The sequence below is a fragment of the Psammomys obesus genome, unplaced genomic scaffold (genome assembly GCF_907164565.1).
Source record: "Psammomys obesus unplaced genomic scaffold, mPsaObe1.curated_primary_1811, whole genome shotgun sequence".
Classification (NCBI taxonomy): Eukaryota; Metazoa; Chordata; class Mammalia; order Rodentia; family Muridae; genus Psammomys; species Psammomys obesus.
Window position 1 is genome coordinate 6056 of NW_026596396.1, and position 22038 is coordinate 28093.

Genomic DNA, 22038 nt, shown 5'->3' on the forward strand with positions numbered 1-22038 from the left:
CTGGCTCTGATTGAGGTTTTGATGGTCAACTGTCATTCTCCATGGTCCATCTGTCTTCTCCGCTGTCCAGATAAGAGAGTTAAAGGGAGATGTAGTGAGAATCATTACTCCTGTATCTTTCAAGTCAATCATGTTAGCCCTAATATCTGTAGTTCCTCTAGAGAAACAATATTGGTTTTGATTCACTATTTTCCGTGGTAGAGGAAACTCCAATTTAGCCATTCCAACCACAATAGCCCTCAGTCCATAGGCTGAGGAACAAATGTGAGAATTCTGCCAATTTCTAAGTATATCTACCCCAATTATACATTCTGGGACTGGGGAAATAACCAGAGAATGAATTCTGGGACCCAAAGAACATATTGTGTGTTTAACCTCAGCCTAAACTCCATTAATCACCTGACCTCCATAAGCCACTACTTTAACTGGAGGACTTCAATGTTTCTTAGGGTCTCTCAGAATCCACATCAGTTCAAAACTAGTATCCAGTACCTGGAAAGTCTGATTGTTTCCTTTCCCTCAGGGTACAATTACCTTTCTAAAAAACATCATAGGTTTCTCTGGTGAGGGACTGGTGTGGTGGCCCATGTCAGTAATCCCAACATTTGAGGATGCAGAGGCAGGCAGATCTCTGTGAGTTCAAGGCCAGCCTGGTGTATAGAGTTCAGGACATCCAAGGCTACACAGAAAAACCCTTTCTTGAAAAACCAAAACAAACAAACCAACAAACAAAAACCTAAAACCTCTTAGTTATTTTATGAAGGTCCTTCTTTAGGGGAACCTGGATGTCCCTTTATTCAAAGGATTCTGGGTTTGCAAACTGGCTCAGGTTGAGAAATTGGCTGAGACTGCCTTTTGCCAAGATTCAATGCAGCCCTTTTTTTTTTTCTTTTGTTTGAGAATTTTCCCACTTAATATCAAACAAAAATATAGTAGGCATTTTGTTGTTGTTGTTTATCTGTTTCACTCTTGGAAGTGCCATGATTGATTAGCCAGTACCAAATATCTATGAGTTATGCCACTGTAAAAATCCATTCCTATAAGATAGGATAAACATACTAAAAGATGTACACCTAAGGAAGATAAACAAGGAAGAGGACCAGGGATAAGATGATCAATCCTCATCTAGAAAGACAAAGGGGATGGACATTAGAAGTAGGAGAAAACAAGTAACAGGACAGTGGCCTACCCCAGAAGGCACCTGAAAGACTCTCCTTAGCAGTGTATCAAACCAGATGCTGAGACCCATAACCAGGCCTTCGGCAGAATGCAAGGAATCATATGAAGGAAGGAGGAATTAGTATAACCTAGAGGGAACAGGGAGTCCCACAAGGTCCAAATACATCTGGGCACAGGGGTCTTCTCTGAGACTGTTTATCCAACCAAGGACCATGCATGGATATAACCTACAAACCCTGCTCAGACATAGCCCATTGTAGCTCAGTATCCAAGTGGGTTCCCTAGTAAGGGGGACATGAATTGTTTCTGACATGAACTCAATGTCTGGCTCATTGAGCTTCCCCTCCCTGCTCCCCCCCCCCCCAGGGAGGAGCAGCCTTGCTAGGCCACAGATAAGGACATTGCAACCATCCTGAAGATACCTGATAAGCTAGGGCCAGACGGAAGGAGAGGACACCCCCTCTCAGTGGACTCGGAAGGGGGCAGGGAGGAGATGAGGGAGGGAGGGGAGGATTGGGAGGGAAAGAGGGAGAGGGCTACAGCTGGGATACAAGTGAATGTACAAAATTATTTAAAAATAAAAAATATTTTTAAAAAATCCATTTGCCTGTGCTGTTCATTACAGGTCAGTCTGTTATAGACATTGCTTTGTCTATGCTGCCTCAAGCAGTTGGTTCCAGTCACCTGGCCCTGCTACCTCAAGGCCTAAGTAAAACCATTGCATTTAATTCATCCAGCTGAGCCACAGCATCTCCAACCCTAAGGTTTAGCACAACAAAACTCTTCAGATGTGCTCCTTTCAAAATTTCCTGTTTTGTAAGTTCATGAAGGTATGTTCTGGGCCTTCCCATTGTTTTTTGTTTTGTTTTGTATTTTTTGAGACAGGGCTTCTCTGTGTCACCTTGGCTATCCTAGACTCACTTTGTAGACCAGGCTGGCCTCAAACTCACAGAGATCTGCCTGCCTCTGCTTCCCAGAGTGCTTGGATTACAGGCCTGCGCCACCACACCTGGCTGGTGGAGGTTGTTTTACACAGTGTAAAACTGCTCTACTCTAGCACTCAGTTTCCCTGAACCTTAAAATCCCTTCGTCAATACAAAGCCAAGGGAGATGGGGCATCTCCAACTCCTTTTCAGTAGGCCAGCTTTTGACAAATGCTTTAGTCAACCATTCAAACAAACATTGGCACCTTTTTTGTTTTGTTTATTTGTTCATTTGTTTCAGACACAGTTTCTCTGTTTAGCCCTGGCTGTCCTGGAACTCCCTCTGTAGACCAAGTTGGCCTTCAACTCATAAAAATCTGCCTGCTTCTGCCTTCCAAAGTGCTGGGATTAAATGTGTGTACCAGCACTGTCTGGGGACACCTTTTCATTTTTTTAAACTGTGTGAGCTTCTATGAGACCTAGAATTTTCATTCAGTGAGCCCATAACAGTGAACTTAGGCTGATCCAATATTACTTTCCTTCCACCTTGATCTTACACCAATAACATCTATTCCCACACATATTCCCCGGTCTTCTGCTTGACTGAATTAGCAAACCCTTTAAGTTCTTTAGTAGTGCAGTACATGTCCTTGTGGACTGCACTTTCCACCCCTCCTCTATTAGCTTTCTTAGCCTTTAGTCTGGTTACAGGTCTAGAGGCAATGATTGGTGGGCCCCAAGGAACACCAGTATTGTCTTCTTTGGTGTCTCCTTCAGAGAAAGCTACTGCTAGTTTAGCAGACAATAAAAGATTAATTTTCTCAAAGCTGAAAAGGCAATATTTCAGGGGGTGTGAGTCATTGGGGGTACATCTTCTGCTGATTACTTCCTCAGGTAAGAATCTGACGGTGCAAAGTTCTCAGCTTCAGTAGGGTCCTCCCACACATCCCCATCCCAAGTTACAGGATCCCATTCTTTACCAACTAATGCCCTTACTTTAACTGCTGACACCCTCCAAGGCTGAGACTTGAGTTTTCATTGTAATTCAACCAATCTTGTACTGAGGGTTTTGGTTTGATTTTCCATGACTTGATCTCTGTGGCTGCTGGAGAGGAGATTCTCTTCCAGGGCACACATAGACACCTTTAGACTGTTTATGCGCATCTGGAGCCTGTCAGTCTTATCACTGAGTTCATTGTTCTCCTTCACCTTATTCTGAGATGCTGGAAGGCGGTTAATGGTTATCAGAAAACACATTTTTTGCCTTTGTCAATTTACCCAGATGTGCTAGGAGCAACCTATCAGCAGCAGCATTTTCCTTATTTTTCCACAAATTGTCAAAAATGTTATATACAGAGTCATCAAATCCATTGCCTCTCATAACTGGTGAATCAGGAAAATCAGACGCATTTGTCTCCTTAAGTTTGCAAAATATTTCACACCATGGGCTTTCAGCAGCTTTTCCAAGAAGCTTTAGTAACTGGAGATGTTTCAATTACTCTAAGATTTGGAAAATTGGAAAGCCTATTGTAGACTTTTTTAATTAACCTTTTGGCACATGCCTTTAATCCCAGCACTCAGGGAGGCAGAGGTGGGAGGATCTCTATAAGGTCGAGGCCAGCCTGGTCTACAGAGCTAGTTCTAACATAACCAGAGTTGTTACACAGGGAAACCATGTCTGGAAACACAACCAAAAATCATCCTTATACACCCATTTCTCTAAAACAACTTCTGGCACCAAAATCTGTATTAATCAAGGATCTCTGGATAAACAGAATTTATGTATTTCATTCTATATATCCATAGGGGGTTTATTAGAAGCTCAGGCTATGGCCCTGCCAATTCAACAATGGCTGTCTACCATCAGACTGTCTAAGAATCTAGTAGTTGTTCAGTCCATGACACTGGATATCTCAGCTGGTCTTTATGGATGGCAGAATCCTGAAGAAGCAGGCTTTAATTCAATGAAAGAATGGATGTGCCATCGAGAACATCAGGCAAAGAGAGAGCAAGCTTACTTCTTCCATGTCCTTCATATAGGCTGTTGTCAGAAAATGTGGCTCAGATTAAAGGTGGATCTTCCCACTGCAAAAGATTCAGATTAAAAGTGGATCTTACTTCAGATGATTTAATTAAGAAAACCAAAACAACAACAAAACACCCAGCTGGGCATGGTAGTGCATGCCTGTGATTCCAGCACTCTGCGAGGCGGAGGCAGATGGATCTCTGTGAGTTAGAGGCCTGCCTGTCCAGGACAGCCGAGACTACACAGAGAAACCCTTTCTCAAAAAAAAAAAAAATTCCTCACAAGTGTATACTCAGCTGCTTGGGTTTTAGTTAATTCCATGTGTAGTCATGTTGGCCACCAAGAACAGCCATCAGAATTCCCTAACCCATGGAGTGACAGCGAGAGGGGAGCGTGAGGAATTGATGCTGCAGTTTTCTGATGCTGTGAGGTAGTGAACATACAACTGTGTGACAAGCCTCCCTGCTCTCGTTGGGGTGGATAGCTTTACAGTCTGTTTCATTCATGATCCATGGCACTGCTGTTGACCAGGTCACTAGATGCTGCTGAAGGCTTAACTATTTCTAAGAATCACATCTGGCCTGAGAGAATGTCTAGATGTGATACTAAGTCTGTGATAATATTAAGTCTCTAGCTTCATTTGCTTTAGAGAAAAATCCATAATTTTGGAAGCCACGAAGGCAAACAATTTATTATTAGTTTCCTGCTAGTCTCCCATAAGGCCTCTGAGTCAAGCTACTTAAATTGTTCTCTGGCAAAAGTTGCTCTGTGCTCCCTGATCCCTGCCCTATTTGGTATCTTAAATTGCAAGGTTAAGTAACTTCCTGACAAAAAGAAATGAGTCAGAAAACACGCTAATCAGTAACTTTTCTCTAGATTTACAGACTCCAGAACACCAACTGACCTTCAGACAGTAAAAGCTTACAAGTCAGAAAAGCAGGCCACTGTGGAATTTATGACTGTCCCAGCTTTTCTCAAACTACAAAGATAAATTTGCTCAAATCCCTTGGTTGCCATAGAACTGCAGACCCTAAGCAAAATGATCTCTGCTGGTGATAGTCTCCTATCTTTTTTGTTTGCCGACTTTCCAAATAAACTTTTTTTTTTTCTTTGTTCCCAACCTTTGAGTCTCTGGCTTTTTCCAGTGATGAGTAAATGAATGTGGGTGCTCTAACAGCGGATGTAAACCTTGGTAATTTTCAGGCTGATCAACAAGTCTGGAGCTTTCCCGCTAGGCAGCTGTTTCTGGTGGCTGGTTGTCTACCTGGGCTGAGTCACATGATCCTGAGCATTCTGACAGATCATCCACAGGTAGTACAGTCAGTGAGATACTGTGACTTACTACTGGACTATCTGATTACATGATGAGAGGAAAAGTGAATGAGTCCCAGGTCATGCTGCCTGACTGCTTGGATGCTTATGGTTGCAAAATGCCTGTCCTGATAGAATCCAAGTCTCTCTGAGGGACCCAGAACATCAGAAGATATTGACTGGTGGACCCATAGTGGGAATGAAAAATGATAGACCCATTTATAGGAACCCAGCTTGACATGAACACAACCATTTTAGACATAACTTTCTTGGTGCTATGGCATGTGACCACAGCATACTTTCTAAGCCTATAGGAAAAACAAAGTCATTAAGATAAGTCAGGTGAGCATTTCATGATAACTACTGATGGCCAAATTGTTTTTAAATTATATTTAATGAAATAGGTTTAGAAAAATAATTGATGGGGGCTACATTCAACTTTGTGTATAAACCACTTCCTCTTGCTGTATAGTGTAGTTTTTCTTGCTGACACTAGAGATACAATTAAGTCTGTAATTTTTTGTTTCTTTGTTTTTCAAGACAGTGTACTCATACCTGTCCTGCACTCCCTTTGTAGACCAGGCTGGTCTTGAACTCACAAAGATCTGCCTGCTTTTGCCTCCCAGAGTGCTGGGATTACAGACACACCACCAAACCCAGCTTTAGTCTGTAAATGTCTAATAAATTTGCTGCATTTTGCTGAGCATGGTGGTGCACACCTTTAATTCCAGCACTCAGGCAGGCAGAGGCAGGTGGATCTCTGTGAGTTCAAGGCCAGCCTAGTCTACAAAGTGAGTCCAGGACAGCCAAGGCTACAAAGAGAAACATTGTTTCAAAATGAAAAAAAAAATCCTGGATTTTTTTTCTTACTCTTCTACATGTACATGTTATTGTGAGCTGTGTACATGTGCATACACATATGTAGGCTAGAGATCAGTGTTGGGAATCTTACTTGATTGCTATTCACTTTATTTTTAATTTTTATTGCATTTATTTGTGTGTGTGTGCGCCTGTGTGCCTTCCACAACAGCAAACTCAGGCCTCCTGTCTCAGTACTGGAGTTACAGATTTGTTGCTTGGTCTGGCTTTTACATGGGTGCTGAAGATCAGAATTTAAGCCCCTAAGCTTGCATGGCAGACAGTTTACTGAGTCACCATCCCATTCCGTTGCCCAATTCTTTGTTTGATCTTTCAGTGTTTTAGCAGCCAGTTCTCTCACACGGAGTTTTCCCTTTAAGTCAGGGGATCTGACTGGGCGTGGTGACACATGCCTGTAATCACAGTACTTGGTGAGGCAGAAGCAAGCATGTCGTTTTGAGTTCAAGGACAGCCTGATCTACAAATCGAGTCCAGGACAGCCAAGGCTACACAGAGAAACCCTGTCTTGAAACCCCACCACCACCAAAAATAATAATAATACATTTTAAAAATAAATTAAAAAGTGGATCCACTGATAGGTGACCCCAAGACTTCATCATAGCCCTCCGTATTATGAGGGCTTAGCTGGAAGCTGTGGCTGATCGGTCATGATATAAATGAGTAGTAATCAAAGTGAATCACAGTAACCAAGTGGCAGTGTGACTGTCCAGAGAGAGCTATGGGGACCTGACAATGATTTGTCCTGACCTAGTTCCAGTCTACCTCAGGACACGGGTGGACCTTGTAGTTTATGTAGTTTCCTTCAGGGGTAATGGAACCAGTTGAGAAAAGGGCTGACTGGCTGACAATGTGATGGGGATAGTTTAAGGGAACGGCAGGCTGCCTGCCCAACAGCGCGAGGGCTGTGCTTCATAAAGTCACACAGAGGGCTGTAGGGCACAGATGACTACTACTATTGACTGCTGCACAGCCTGAGTGAAGAAGAGAGTGATCAGAATGGACATCTGACTGCGACGAGTAATTATTTATTTGAATCAGGTGACTGACTAAGTACCTATATATGGCCTCAGGTCCACCCGGAAGTGAATGCCTGCTTGAGGTTAAAATATAATGACGGACTTAATTGGGTCTGACAAAACAGTCCCTTGATGACTGGCTGACGAGGTGATTGGATAGCAGGGTGACTGACGGGGCAGGGCCTCGAGCTATTTCAGCCACTGCTACAGCCCAATGCACTCTGGGAGCGAACAGCGAGCAGAAGAGCAGCAAACCTCCAGATCACTCTCGGTGACGGGAAAAGGTCCAGTCACAGATCGGGGGTTGGTCCACGCGGGAGCTGTGGCCAGCGAGAGAAGGCCAATAAGCTGTTCTTTCCTGGGCACGCCCGCGCGTGCTCTCTTCTCGCGAGACCTGCTAGGCCCGAATGTCGTTAGCTGTGGAGAAAGATGGCGGAAAATTTAAAAGGTGAAGCTGTGGCGGTAGAGAAACAGGCTACTGGCGGGGCCATGTAGAATGGAGGGAAGGTATTGAGGGCTCCTGGCCTGGCGTCCGGAGCCACGGAGCCAGGAGCTAGTGGGCCGGCGCGGAAAAGATGCGGCTGGAGAGAGCGCGGGCCCGGCGCGCGGGCTGGGCGGGGCTGAGGGGAGGGGGCGCGTGCTTCGGCCGCGGGGGGCACCGGGCTGCGCAGACTGCGCATGGGGTTTCTTGGCCGCGCACGGCTGCCTGGCGCGCCCACGCGCTCGCGATAGTCCTGAGGAGAAGGTTGCGGCCACACGCGGGAAAAGCGGCTCCCGGTGACCGTTACCCTTTCGGTTTCCACGGGAGACGCCGGAAGAGGAGGAAGAAGGGGAACGGAGCCCCCCACCCCCAAAATGGGGGAATCAGCGACTCGAGGTGTGAAAGGTATCTCGGCGAGACAGGGGCAAGGTTTAGGGGAGACCCTCCCCCCAGGAGCGGGAGTGGGGGCCTCGGTGATAGGAGGCCTGGGCTCCTCCATGTGCAGAAAAAGAGGGGGTGACTGTGTGTAAAGCGGGCTCCTCAGCCGGGAGTAAAGCTGTGAGAATAGACTCCACAAGTGTGAGCCAGAGCCACGCGGGGTGCGGGTTAAGAGCGCAGCTGTGGCTAGCGAGCTGCCAGATGCTGGAAGTGTTTTCTGAGGCAGGTTAAAGGCTCTGGGAAAGGAGAGGCCTCAGAGAGGGCTTAGTCCCCCGGCTGGGCCCTGAGGGAAGGATGAGTATACACGCAATGATTTTGAAATGTGCTTGAATGTTTTTAGGTTAACGTCTAGAGCTTTTTGCTAGGACTGTCTTAGGTTTGAGTAGTGTAATGTGGGTAGAAAATATTGATGAACCTTTTTTAAAGATGGAATTGGTTATTGGCAACATACACTTAGCATGAAGTGTTTTCTGACATAATTTAATTTTTTTAAAAAAAGCTTTTAAGTAAATTCTAAGGATGTGCTTTGAAGCAAAAATAATTTTTTTTCCAAGACAGGGTCTCTCAGTGTAACCTTAGCTGTCCTACTCAGTATGTAGACCAGGCTGGCCTCAAACTCGGTGATCCCACGTGCCTCTGCCTCCCAAGTTCAATTTGTCTTGAACAGTTTGGGTGAACCTAAAGAGTCAGTGTCAGCGACTTACCATGTGTATTGTTTACATGTTCCTGAAATAAGAGCAGGGCCTTTTGGATTGGGTTGTACTTTCCACAGAAACATGGGATGAGACAGCAAGTAATAATGCAGCCTGGAAAATTAGGCTTTGTATATATAAAGTGGTCTAGACTAAGTCAAGGAAGCTTCTGGTAATGTAACATCCATCCGTTTACTTACTTACTTACTATGGCTGTCCTAACTCAGTATGTAGTCCAGGCTAGCCTCGAATTCTGAGATCTCACATGTGCAGGGGTGACTCTCCGTGGTGGGTAGGCTTCTCCCCAGGAGTTGCTCTGAGAATTAATTGATCAGTTCAAGGAACTGGCACTTCCTGTTGCAGAGGGTCTTAGCTTTGGGTGAGGCCTGTAGATGAAATTTTTTGTGACACTTAAGTCTTTTCATTCCAGGCTGCACTGTGTGTTGCAAGTCTTCGTGGAATCAGCTGCAGGATCTGTGCCGACTGGCCAAGCTTTCTTGTCCTGCCCTTGGTGTTTCAAAGAAGAATCTTTATGACTTTGAAGTGGAGTACCTATGTGATTATAAGAAGATTCGTGTAAGCCTGGTGGGGGTGGGGAGGTTTGCTAGGACTAATGAAATGATGATGTACACAACAGATTTTATATGAAAGAGGTTTATTAGATGGAGATGAAGAGAGAGAGAGAAGGAGAGGACAAGACATGATAGGGGGAAAGAAGGGAGTTCCCAGACAGAGAGAGGGGATGGGCAAGAGATGAGGTCAAGAAAGCAAGAAAGTATCCAGACAGAGACAGGGGAGAGGTCAAGAGATGAGGGCAAGAAAGCAAGAAAGTATCCAGACAGAGACAGGGGAGAGGGCAAGAGATGAGGGCAAGAGAGCAAGAAAGTATCAGGTTGATCCCTTTAAAGAGAAACTTAACCATGCCTGCCAGGTGTGGCTACCAGGAAGGCAACACATGATGACATCCTAGGTTGCTAGGCAACCCAGAAGCAGGTTGCCTAAATACTAACAGTGTGTGCCTGTGTTTGTGATACCCTGGCAGAGGTCTCTCTTCTTCACCCAACCTCCACATCTGTTTGCAAAGAGGGTTTTCTCCTCTGATTCTTCCTGGGGGAAAAAGCAATGAATTGACCCTCTGATTTAAGTGGCTTTCTCAGAGAGCAAGAGGCAGATTGAATCCTCATGTATGTCCATATACATCTGGAAATATAAATTAGTTAAAGACATACAAAGATTGAGATTCTGAGCCTAAAAGTGTAAGATGGCAAGTTACTGATGCCAGAGAAGTAGTGCAACAGATCTGTAAAATGGGGAGAACTGGAGTTGTGAGAATTAGTTCTAGGGTATGTCTTGCTCAGGACAATACTTGCTGCATAGTGAATGCCAGGAGAAAAATGTTAGTTGCTTTTCCTTTCCTCTTTTTCTTTATTTTTAGAGAGGGTTTTGCTGTGTTGCAAAGACTGGCCCCAGACTCAGAATCTTGCTTCAGCTTACTGAGTGATGGGATTAGAGATAAATGCTCCCTTCTCCCCACTTGTATTTTATTCTTTACAGATGAGATAACAGGCATGACTTAAACTTTGTTCTATAGTTGACTGGCACTCATTAAAGCTTCCCCTGGCACTGTGCAAAAAACTGTCTGAAAGAGTGAGAGTAGAAGCAGGGGGACCAGTGGAGAGGGTTGTCTGGTGGTGGTGACAATGTTTTGATGATGTCTGAAGGGTTCGGGTTCTGAATGTATTTAGTGGGGAGTCTGAGCAAAAGAGGAACCAAGAATAACTACAGGAGTTTGGGCCTCAACAGCTAGAAAGAAGGAACAGCTCATTGGAAGATAGAGAAGGAAGTGGTCTGGGGAGTTGAAAAGTAGGAATTTCAAGGTGGGGTGGAAGTCGAAGTTAGTAACCCTTACTCCAGAAGCACTGCATGGAACCATTTCAGAAAAAGTACAAGGGTTTCAACGTTCATGGTACTCTTGTGTACTCTTGTGTTGCTGTCTGCCTAACAGGAGCAGGAGTATTACCTGGTTAAGTGGCGTGGGTATCCTGACTCAGAGAACACCTGGGAACCACGGCAGAATCTGAAATGTGTGCGCATTCTCAAGCAGTTCCACAAGGACCTAGAAAGAGAGCTTCTCCGGCGGCACCGCCGGTCAAAGCCACCCAGGCATCTGGACCCAAACATAGCCAGCTACCTGGTGCAGAAAGCCAAGCAGAGGCGGGCACTGCAGCTCTGGGAACAAGAGCTCAATGCCAAGCGCAACCACCTGGGGCGGATCACCGTGGAGAATGAGGTAGACCTGGATGGTCCTCCAAGATCCTTTGTCTATGTCAATGAGTATCGTGTTGGTGAGGGTATCACCCTCAACCAGGTAGCTGTTGGTTGTGAGTGCCAGGACTGTCTGTTGGCACCCACTGGAGGCTGTTGCCCAGGAGCATCCATGCACAAGTTTGCCTACAATGACCAAGGCCAGGTGAGATTGAAAGCTGGGCAGCCCATCTACGAGTGCAACTCCCGCTGTTGCTGTGGCCATGAATGCCCAAACCGTGTAGTCCAGAAAGGCATCCGCTACAACCTCTGCATCTTCCGCACTAATGATGGTCGAGGCTGGGGTGTCCGCACGCTGGAAAAGATCCGCAAAAATAGCTTTGTTATGGAGTATGTGGGAGAGGTAAGGAAATTGGTCTGGGTATGTGTGCAGCTTTTCCCACTACCTGTTTGTAGTATGTGTGTCCTGAACCATGTACCCCAAACTCTTCTACTTTCCTTTGTTCATCTGAGTGTTGTATGGGGGATTGTAGCAGGGGCCAGTGCTTTTACTTGGCACATAGCAGTGGGACCATGCTGCTATTTAAAAGAACACTGAAGTGCCTCTGGGACTATGCTGCTATTTAAAAGAACACTGAAGTGCCTCTGACAGCTGGCTTCTTAAGGGTATATAGGGTAAATAGAAGAAAATTGGAACTGAGCTCTAGGTAGCAGTCCTTTCCAAAACTATATAGTCTGAGCATAGGGCTGTATCATGTGAAGAAGCAAGCTCTCATTTTGTGATAAGGGTCATTGTATCATAAATAGTGAGTCTATAGTAGTACTTAAACTTGTCTTGGTTGGAGGTTGGGCAATAGCCTCTAGACCAGTGGTTCTCAAACTGGGTGGGGAATGACTCTTTAACAAGGGTTGCATATAAGATCATTGGAGTAGCAAAGTTAGAGTTAATGATGTAGCAATGAAAATAATGTTATGGTTGGGGGTCACCACAACATGAGGAACCGTATTAAAGGGTCATAGTGGAAGGAAGGCTGAGAACCACTGCTCTAAGCTTTCAGGTCACCCTGGGGAAAAACTGGGTGGTACATGATGCATGCTAGTTTTTGTAATTAATAATCCCTGGAACTTTGTGGGTTAACACATTAGGAGTTAGTTGGCACTGTTTTAACACAGAGTTTCTCTTTGTAGCCCAGGTTAATTTTTTTTGAGCTCACAGTCCCACTTTCCCCTCCTGAATGCTAGGGTTACAAACATGTGTCACCTTGCCTGGTTAAGGAGTTGGTTCACCTGGTTTGTGAACACTCTGGTGTGGGTGTTTCAGTGAATATCCTTTTCACATAATGACTCCAGCCCTGTAGTATTTCTACCTCTCTACCTAGGAGACTCCATTAGATACTTAGCATTTTGTAGTAAGGGACTGAAGGGGAAGATACTAATGACTCAGGCCTAGAAACAATACATGGTACTTGTGCCCACTATCTACCGGTTGGAAGTGAGTCACGAGCCTTACTTCACTGCCAGGGGGTTTGTGTATGTGTGCACCTGGTGCACGTGTGCGCTTTAACTTTGTTAGGTGTAAAACAGAAGGGGTCTGGATGGGCAACTAGCACGTGTGCAGCAGAAAGTTCACATTCTAAAGTAAGACACGGGCATTTAGGGTTGGGCAATTCTTTTATATGTAGACATGGCTTAAGAGGCTTAGTATCCCTGGATCTTGACTGTCTAAATGTGTGTTTTGTCATAATGACATTGTTCCTCTATTTCCATAGGTCCTTTCTAGGTGTTAAATACTTAAAAGTGACAGTAACTGTCCTGAGGACACATCTGAGGGTGCCCACCTGTATCAGTGACACTGATGATTAGAAACTAGAATAAAGGGTCACATCTCAGCAGGAAAGTGATGGTCTCAAGGTAGAGTAGTCTACAACATAGTAGATAACAATCTGGAGGAGGAGATGACCATACCCCCAGATTGTCTGCTAGAGAAAATATCCACGTGCTGGAGAGTCAGGCAGGTTGGAGTAGAGAGGAAGGTGTAGATACTCAAGGGGTTCCTGACAGCATAAGGAGAGAGATCCTGAACATCTGCAGTAAGAGGTTTCTGCATCCCATAGTGGCCCAGTGACCTGAAGGAAGCTTGAGCTCTCCATATTCTGGAGGTGTCTTCACCCCAGAGTGATACCAATCTGGTATGTAGACAATCTTTCTTAGAAGAGAATGCTCTTAGCCTGGGACCCCTGATAGTCGGGAAGGAGGCTTATCCAAACCCTCTGGAATCTCAGTATTCCTAAAGGTCACCCCAAGCAGGAAGCAAGTCAGCATAATTGTATTGACCAAGGTAGAGGAAACCCCCCCCCCCCATACACAGGATCTTATAGGAAACAGCACCATGCTCCCCAGGAAAGCTCAGTCCCCTCCCTGGGTTTGCTATCCTTGCTCCTCCACTCTGGAAATAGCAGAGTTTCTAGTAGCCCCCTTACCATGCCCATCTCTCATCCATTCTCTCCATGTTTCTTGATTTTTGTCTTACCATGACCTTAAGTACAGCCCTTCTCCTAGTCACCTTAGACCTGTGGATCCTTCTGATGGTGCACCCCAAACATTTTCAGAGCTAAACTCCTCTCTCCATGTGACCTGAAGCAGTAAGTACAGTAGAGCAAGAAGGGTGGCCCCTGGAGGCTGCCCACCAGCCTGCCCAAGGTTGTGTCCCAGCCCTACCACTAAGCAGCAGTCACTTTGTTTCTCTTGGTTTCCTAATCTGGAAAAGAGAAGCACTGAGGTCATTCCTCCCTGTGAAGCACTTGGAAGAAGCACTTCAACAGACAATCCAAAATGCTAAAAAATTGATTTTGTGTGTAGTCCTGATTGTCATGGAACTCACTCTGTAGACAAGATTGGCTTCAAACTCACAAGTGCTGGGATTAAAGGCATGCACCACCACTGCTGGGCTCTTTTGTTTTTTAATAACCGGACCTGATTTATTGTCTTTGTACTTGGGGTTTTTATTTATGCAGCATTGTCTTGATACTCCAGGGGTACTAAATTATTGTGACTCCAACCCCCCCAAGGGCCTCCCTTATGCTAGGCAGTACTCTTCCACTGAGCCATTCTTTGTTTTGTTTATGAGACAGGGTTTCTCTGTAATCTTGGCTGTCCTGTACTCTATTTGTAGACCAGGCTGGCCTTGCCTCTGCCTCCCCAGAGTGCTGGGATTAAAGGCCTGTGACACCATGCCCAGCTTTGAGACATGTTCCAACTTGTAAGGTGGTATGTAATTAATTCAGAGTAATATCCACAGTCTTGGATGCCAACCTTTGGGGCCACTGATAGTTTATATCAATAGTTCCTGCTCCTTTGGGTCTTTCCATGTTCCTGATTTTCATGTTTCCACAGATTATTTGTAGCCTCACCAGGCAGTAAATACTAGAGAATACTGAAACGTGCATTTTCTCTATTTTTTCAGAATGGAGGTGAGTTTTAATTGATTAAATGATAGAACTTCATTAGTAGCTTTTATTGGATAGTGAGCACATAAAGGGTGAAGCTTAGATTTCAATAAGGTAATGGTACTCATTATAAAACCAACACAAAACATTTTTTCACATATATGCTCTTGTTTTCATAATGGGTTGAGGTTTTGCTACTGACATTCTATAGATGAGAAAATAGAGGCCCAGAGAGGTGTCATGCAAGAACTTGGTGCAAGTTACAAAGCTAGCTAGTAAAGTTTAGTAGGTAGGAAATGGAGATGATTGAAACCTAGTGTTCTGGCAGGTTTTTTTTCCCCCAAGAAAGCAGACACAGAGATTTCAGGATTTCACATCCAGGAAGGGGCTGAGTAGTTTCTGACTCAGTTTTCTAGTTCTCATTCACATGAATAGCCTTTTTAAGGTGCCAATTCCTAGGCTGTCTGTTTTAATTGACAGTCTGGAGAGCTACTAGAGATTAAGATAGAAACAGGGATGAGTTTTCAGGGTGGGACATCAGACATCACAGGAGAGAGACAGGGAAGAAGAGAGGGCCTAAAAGGCCTGGAGGGTATGACTCATCCCTGCAAGACTGGGATGGAGTGGGGAAGGATGTGGGCATTCCTTCTGGTTCAAGGACTCCCAATTAGAAAGGTAGCTCAGAAAAAAGCTGGTCTGCCAGCGAACTAGAGAGGTTTAGAAACTGGCTTCTGAGGGGTTGGAAAGCCAGAGCCTCCAAGTACTCACATGGTTCTCTGGAAGATAGTGTGAACACTCTTGTGACTGTTGTTGTACCCTTCAGGAGACAAGCCTCACTGTTCATTGTGGTGATACCCTGTTTAGGACCTGGGGCCTGCTTTAGAGGAATGTGCATGCGTTCTCAACTGCATGTTCATGTATGTGCAGATGTTCATGTAGTCCAGAAGGAACTGGGTATCAGGTCCCTTGAGCTCGAGTTACAGTTACAGTTATTTGGGTTGTGGTTTGGTCTGGTTTGTTTTTTTGAGACAGGATTTCTTTGTGTACCCCTGAGTGTTCTGGACTCACTTTGTAGACAGGGCTGGCCTCAAATTCACAGAGATTGGCCTGCCTCTACCTCCCTAGTGCTGGGATTAAAGGCTTGTGTAAATATGCCTGGCCAAGCTATAGATATTTGTTAGCGGCCTGGTATGGGTGCTGAGATCTAAACTCTGGTCCTCTGATGAAGCACTAAGTACTTCAACCATTGCTCCAGCCCTAGGACATTTTTTTTCTCCAGTGAGATTTCCCTGGACTACATCCTACAGTGTGAGTGTCTGAGTCCATCTTTTTTGACTCTGACCCCTGGGGGTCAGGGGTAGGACTGGATTCTTTTATTTCCCAATCAGACTGTGACCTCTACGAGCAGGATCTAGACAATATCTCCAGTGAAAAATAACCCAGTAGACTGAGGGTGCATATTGCAGGGGTAGAATATATATGTACTGAGAGTTTGTCTACACCATCAAGAAAACAAAACACCTGAATGAATAAACAAATTGTAGATGGGGAAGACAGGTCCTTCAGAAATGAGCTAGAGTACGGGGTGGTGTGGAGTGTAGTCTGGAGGCAAATCTAAGTTTTATAGAGGCAACAGTTGATCAGAACTTTGCACAGGACATAAGTGATGGCAGAAGCAGCAAACAGGACATACTAATGTGGCCTTCCTTGTCAGAGAATACAGCAGTCATGCCCAGAGGGGGATAGAGTTGAAACCTGAAAGAACATGATCATCAAGCTGCATAAGGTGCTGGGAAGAGGTCTGTATCCAGTGTCATGAGGGAGGTGGACAGTATCTTTGAGAAAGAGATGGAAGACGATGAAAGGAAAAGTAGGCAGATGGAAGAAGCCCAGGAATGAGGTACCCTGGGCTGAAGAGATGGTGGTGATCTTTGGTACAGTAATACCATCACCCAGAAAAAAAGTATCAGCAATGCTTGAGGATTGCTAGAGGTTATAGTTAAGGGTGCAAGGGGAGGAGTAGATATGGGGCCCAAGGAGAGGACTTTCAAGTGAGGATGAGGTTAAAAATAATTCCATCAATAGCATTTGGGGTGCATGAGTAGATCAAAACTGGGAAGGTGAAGCAGCTTCATGTTCACTAGGGAGGATATGTGGAAGGAGGTGCCTACTGTTTCCAGCCCTAGATGTTACCATCACAGAATTGTGTTGTTAGGGCCTTCTCTCAGCCCTATTTTGCTCTCCTTTCTCATATTCTCTCTTATTATTCTCCCTTTATCTGTCATTTTTATCATTGGGTTTTATCCTCAGCTTCTTTCTGGTCATCTCAAGATTTGAGGATCTTGGCCTGGGGTTTTCTCTGAAGGCCTTGGTCTTCTCTCTCTGACCTGAATCTTTCACACTATGATTCTGTGTTGTTTCTGATCTAGCTCTCTTGTCTGAGTCCCTTTTTCTATTCATTGAAGCCCTCGTCTCCATTGTCCAGGGCCTCTTTACTTCCCACGTCCTTCATGTCCTTGCCATCTGCATGGCCTGTACTGGTTTTCACTCCCTTGTTGTTGCCTTGTGCTATGTCTCTTGCTGTCCTGGTCTGGGTCAGTCAGTTTCTCCTTGTCTCCTCCCCTGTACCCTGTCTCTTACTTTCTTGCCTGTTTTCTGGATCTTTCTGTCTCTGTCTCTGTGTCACTGTCCCATCTTGCTCTGCCCCCAAATATATATGATCCTCGGGGACATCTCACTGGGAACAGAAAGTGGAGGTCCTCATTTCCTTTCACTAACTGCACCTTGCAGCCATATCTCTCCCTATCATTGCAAGACAGGTCCTGCCATCCAGGGGCTGAAGAAGGGGTGGGTGGTGGCCAGCCCTCTGAGGGCTGGCAGACCCTCTATATTGCTCCTGCTCACTGTTCTTCTCTTCCCAGGGGCCAGGTCAGGGTGTAGTTGGGGCTGGCTTTCCTGAACCTGCATGACGAATCTTAACCCACCTTCTTCAGATTATTACCTCAGAGGAGGCAGAGCGGCGGGGCCAGATCTACGACCGCCAGGGTGCAACCTACCTCTTTGACCTGGACTACGTGGAAGACGTATATACTGTGGATGCCGCCTTTTATGGCAACATCTCTCATTTTGTCAACCATAGTGTGGGTGCCTCCAGCAAGTGGGCAGGGGGTTGGGAGGGTCAGACCAAGGCCCTTCCTCACCTTCCCACTGTTCTTTCTTGCCCAGTGTGATCCCAACCTGCAGGTGTACAACGTATTCATAGACAACCTTGATGAGCGACTACCCCGCATCGCGTTCTTTGCCACAAGAACCATCTGGGCGGGCGAGGAGCTCACCTTTGATTACAACATGCAAGGTGGGGGTGGCAAGGGCCCCAGGGGCAGGGGCAAATTGTGACATGGGATGTGAAGACCCTACCCCAACGCCATTCAGTGGACCAAGGGAAATTCTTTTGCTCTAAGTTTTAAGATGTTCTTCCTGACTCCTAGTCTCCTACCTAGACCCTGCCCATGGCTTATGGTTTCCAGTATTTCTACCCCCTGAACCCCAACCTTGATGCACTTGTACAACCTCTCAAAACTTGTGGGAGAGGACTTTCAGATGGAAAGTTAAGGCATACCTCGCTTGCATCTTGAGTGAACTGCTGCCCCTGTCCCTCCCAACTCTAATCCTCTTTCCCCTGCCTTGTTCTGAGCCTCTGGATACCTTGTGGTCTCCAGACAGTCCTCTTCTTGATAAACTAATCATCTCTGAGATACGTGGCAAATAATGGGCAAGAGATTTCAAGTGCCTTTCGGATGCCCAGGTTGCCCTCCATTCATTCCTGAACCCTGCCTTATATGACCCTTCTTTCCCTGTTAGCCTTCTTCCTCCCCAAACATCCCTCAACCCCATTCTAGTTCTAACCCCAACCCACCATCCCAAAGATCCTATCCTATGTGAAATCTCAGACCTGTTCCTAACCCCAAGATCCCTGGGTCTTCTTATATAAGTAAGGGATAGTAGGACGATTCATACAGGTCTTCTAACAAATGCCCCCTCCTTCCTTCTCTGGCTGTGACTTCACAGTGGACCCCGTGGACATGGAGAGTACCCGAATGGACTCCAACTTTGGCCTGGCTGGCCTCCCTGGCTCCCCCAAGAAACGGGTCCGTATTGAATGCAAATGTGGGACAACAGCTTGCCGAAAATACCTCTTCTAGCTCTGAGAAGTCTGAGGCCAGACTAACTGAAGGGGCCTGAAGCCACCTTCCTCTCTACTGCTGCCCTCTTGTCAAGAATGACCATCAGAGCATTGTCTGCCTCCGCTTAACCTCACCTGCCCTAACCTGTCCCTATCTGCTCCAGGGTCAGGCTGTGGTGAGGACTGATTCCAGCTCCCCGCTCTCTGTTCCCCCTGTCCCAGGCCCATTTTCAGAAGCTTATTTTTCATATCAGGATTTCCTAGAGTTGGAATTCATGCTATAGAGGTCCAAAGGATGAGCACCTCTGCCCCAAAATGTTTTTTTTAATAGCATCTCTGCAGCTCTGTGTAGTTCAGGCTGGTGTTGGACCCTTAATCCAGTCTCAGCTTTCCTCATGCTGAGATTATTATTTCATTTGCTTCTGCTTGGAGCCTGTGTGACCTGTTGCAGGCCTCTTCAATGCTCTTAATGGTATGAGGAAGCAACCCCCCAGGCAGATAGACACCAGAGCTCAGATACCAGCCTAACATCAAGCTGGATCAGCAACCACAGAGCCCTTGTACTCATGAAAGACCTAGGGTCTTCTCATTGTGCATTTGATGCTGCCTACCATTAACCTTAATACCCATAGGGTCTCAAGAGTTGCAGGTCTGAAAAGTAGTTGCCCAAATGCCACCAGAATGGGGACAGAGTAAATGCCTCTTTGAAAGCCCCATAGGAGGGTTAAGACTGAGATTTACTGTCAGGGAGTAGAGTTCTAGGTATGCTAGATACCATTCTGCCTTGGCATGTGATCACTGGAACTGCTAGAAGCTGGAACCAAGATCTCGGTAGTCTGTAGACAGCACTTAAGATATGATGTGCATTGACTAGAAGCTGATGAGGTGCCAGGCACTGGGTACAGCACCTGGTCCATATGGATTGTCTCAGGGAAGCCTTGAAAACCACAGGTGGAACCCAGGAAAAGGCCCATGTGGCAAAAGGCACTGTCTAGGCCAAAAATGGCTGGGGAGAGCTTGCTAGAGTATGGTGAGCCATATTCTGAGTCAGCTCTAAGTATTCACCTGGGTCTACTTGTTTCAAAAGTTAACTGCCTAGAAATGTACAAAAGGCAAAGATTCTGATGGCTGCCTTGTTCCCTGCTCTCCCCACTTTCCTGACTTTCTGTACCCAGAGTGCCCCTATGTGAGACTGTACACCCCACTCCCAGATCTATGTGTATGTCTGTATGTGTCCTGCCCACACTCCCCAGGCTGACCTTCAGGCATGGACTGAATCTGGTTCTCTTGCGTATCCCTCAGCCCTCCCTGTCCTGGAGTGCAGATCAATAAACTACATTGTTGAGACAATAAGCTGAGGGACTGGGGTTTGATAACTAGGAAATGGGAGGCTAGGAGCTAGGGCTGCCATAGAATGTGATCTGAAAGGCTAAGTCATCTGACTGTAATCTTCCTATTTGGGTACTCCTATAAAGTAAACTTGCTACATACTTGCATTTTTAAGATGCACTTGAAGAGAAAACAAACAGTCCAGTCTTACAATTTATATAAATTGACTAATCACTATTAGTTACTACAAACAAAAATAGCTGAAGAAGTAAATACAATGGAGATTAAAATTTGCTAAATTCAAGCCAGGCCCTTAATGTTCTTAGGAAGTTTTCAACTTAAAGCCTATCTGGTACATTTGGAAAGAAAACTTTTTTCTGCCAATATTTAGTGAACACCCATTTATGCTAAACACTGCCCCACATGTTTTCATCATTCCTGAAACCGAATATGTTCCAGTGCTTTTGGGTTTTGCTCAGATTCTGTGACATAGGTAACGATCTCAAACAGCCTTGTGCCAAACAGAGCAGGGGACCTAGGACAGACAGCCTATACATGTCTATATAGCTCATAGTTTTTTTTGTTTGTTTTTGTTTTTTATACCTGGACATTGTAAGGGCTTTGTCATAATCTGACTACTTGGAATCTTTACAGTTACGTGGGTTAGTATAGCAACTAAGGCATCTTGTGATGGGGGCACAGACTATTGAACACAACCTTAAAATCTGGGCAGTGGGCCCTCACATGGCACACTTATACTGTGAAAATAGACTTAGCACACTATAAATCTCTGGACACACATCCTCAAATACTCAAGAAATACCAGAAACTTGGGAATTAACTTTATACTGCTCAGAAACCTCAATCCCTAGAAATAGACTTGTAGTAAGCAGACCCTACTATACTCTTGCGACTAGACCTCCGCCAAATAGAAAGGAAGTGCTTTAACATTGGAAACGATAGCTGAGAGGACTTCCAACAGCAAGAATTACAGAGAGCTGTAAGGTTTACACCTTGGGACATGGGTAAAGCACCTAAGAGGCTTAATACAGTAGATGGACAAAAAAAAAAAAAAAAAAAAAAAAAAAAAAAAAAAAAAAAAAAAAAAACACAAAACACTATGTGCCAGGACCAGATCTTGAAAAAGTCATATCATCATGAAAGACTTGTTCACTACGATACTGGCTCAAAACCTCAAAGGGGGAACACCCTAAGCTCCAGATCCTAAACGGAGAATCTGAATGTGACAGTATATCTCATACCTGTAAAGAGATTTTTAAATAACTCAGAAGTCAAGCCTACCCCAGAGACTACCACAGAAATAGAACATTTTTATATACTTAATAAATATGGAGCTGCAAACAGCCCAGAAAAATAGAGCCGTGCTGCATATATACTCAAAAGTTCAGGGAGTTGGCCTTGCAAGAAGTCCTTAAGAGGTCAAGTTTATCATACAGCTTAGAGATCTCAATTTTAATACAGGCAACCCAGTTGCTCAGCGAACTCACCCATGTAAAAGAGATATAAAATCCTCAAAGCCAAGCTGGGCATGCCTTTAAATCCCAGCACTGGGAAGGCAGAGGCAGGTGGATCTCTGACTTTGGGTCCAGCCTGGTCTACAAATTGAGTCCAGAATAGCCAGGGCTCTGTTACACAAAGAAACCCTGTCTCAACTGCTCACTCCCTCGTCCCAACATCCAGGATTAAGTAATCCTAAATTTAAGACCTAGACTTAAAAATATAATTCAGACACTTCAAATGGTGAGTTACACCATGTGAGACTGCACTGCTAGACACAAACTAGTAGGGAGCTCAACCTGCTGTGACATTAAAACAGCTCAAGGAATTCAAATTCTAGGAAGTACCTCAC

At 45.3% G+C, this 22038-nt stretch overlaps 1 protein-coding gene across 2 annotated transcripts; it reads left to right on the forward strand.

Annotated features, from left to right (window-relative positions):
- Nucleotides 1-7572: 7572 nt before the first annotated feature.
- Suv39h1 (SUV39H1 histone lysine methyltransferase) lies at nt 7573-20192 on the forward strand. Of its 2 annotated transcripts, none has more exons than XM_055597550.1 (6): nt 7573-7782; nt 9376-9521; nt 10951-11613; nt 17650-17796; nt 17882-18011; nt 18725-20186. In XM_055597550.1, exons 1-6 carry the CDS (start codon nt 7764-7766, stop codon nt 18856-18858), a joined length of 1239 nt encoding a protein of 412 aa, XP_055453525.1. In that variant the 5' UTR covers nt 7573-7763; the 3' UTR covers nt 18859-20186. The 2 variants fall into 2 exon arrangements, with proteins under 2 accessions (XP_055453525.1, XP_055453524.1); XM_055597549.1 differs by lacking the exon at nt 7573-7782 and adding an exon at nt 7992-8211 and having other exon boundaries at nt 18725-20192.
- The last annotated feature ends 1846 nt before the right edge of the window (nt 20193-22038 follow it).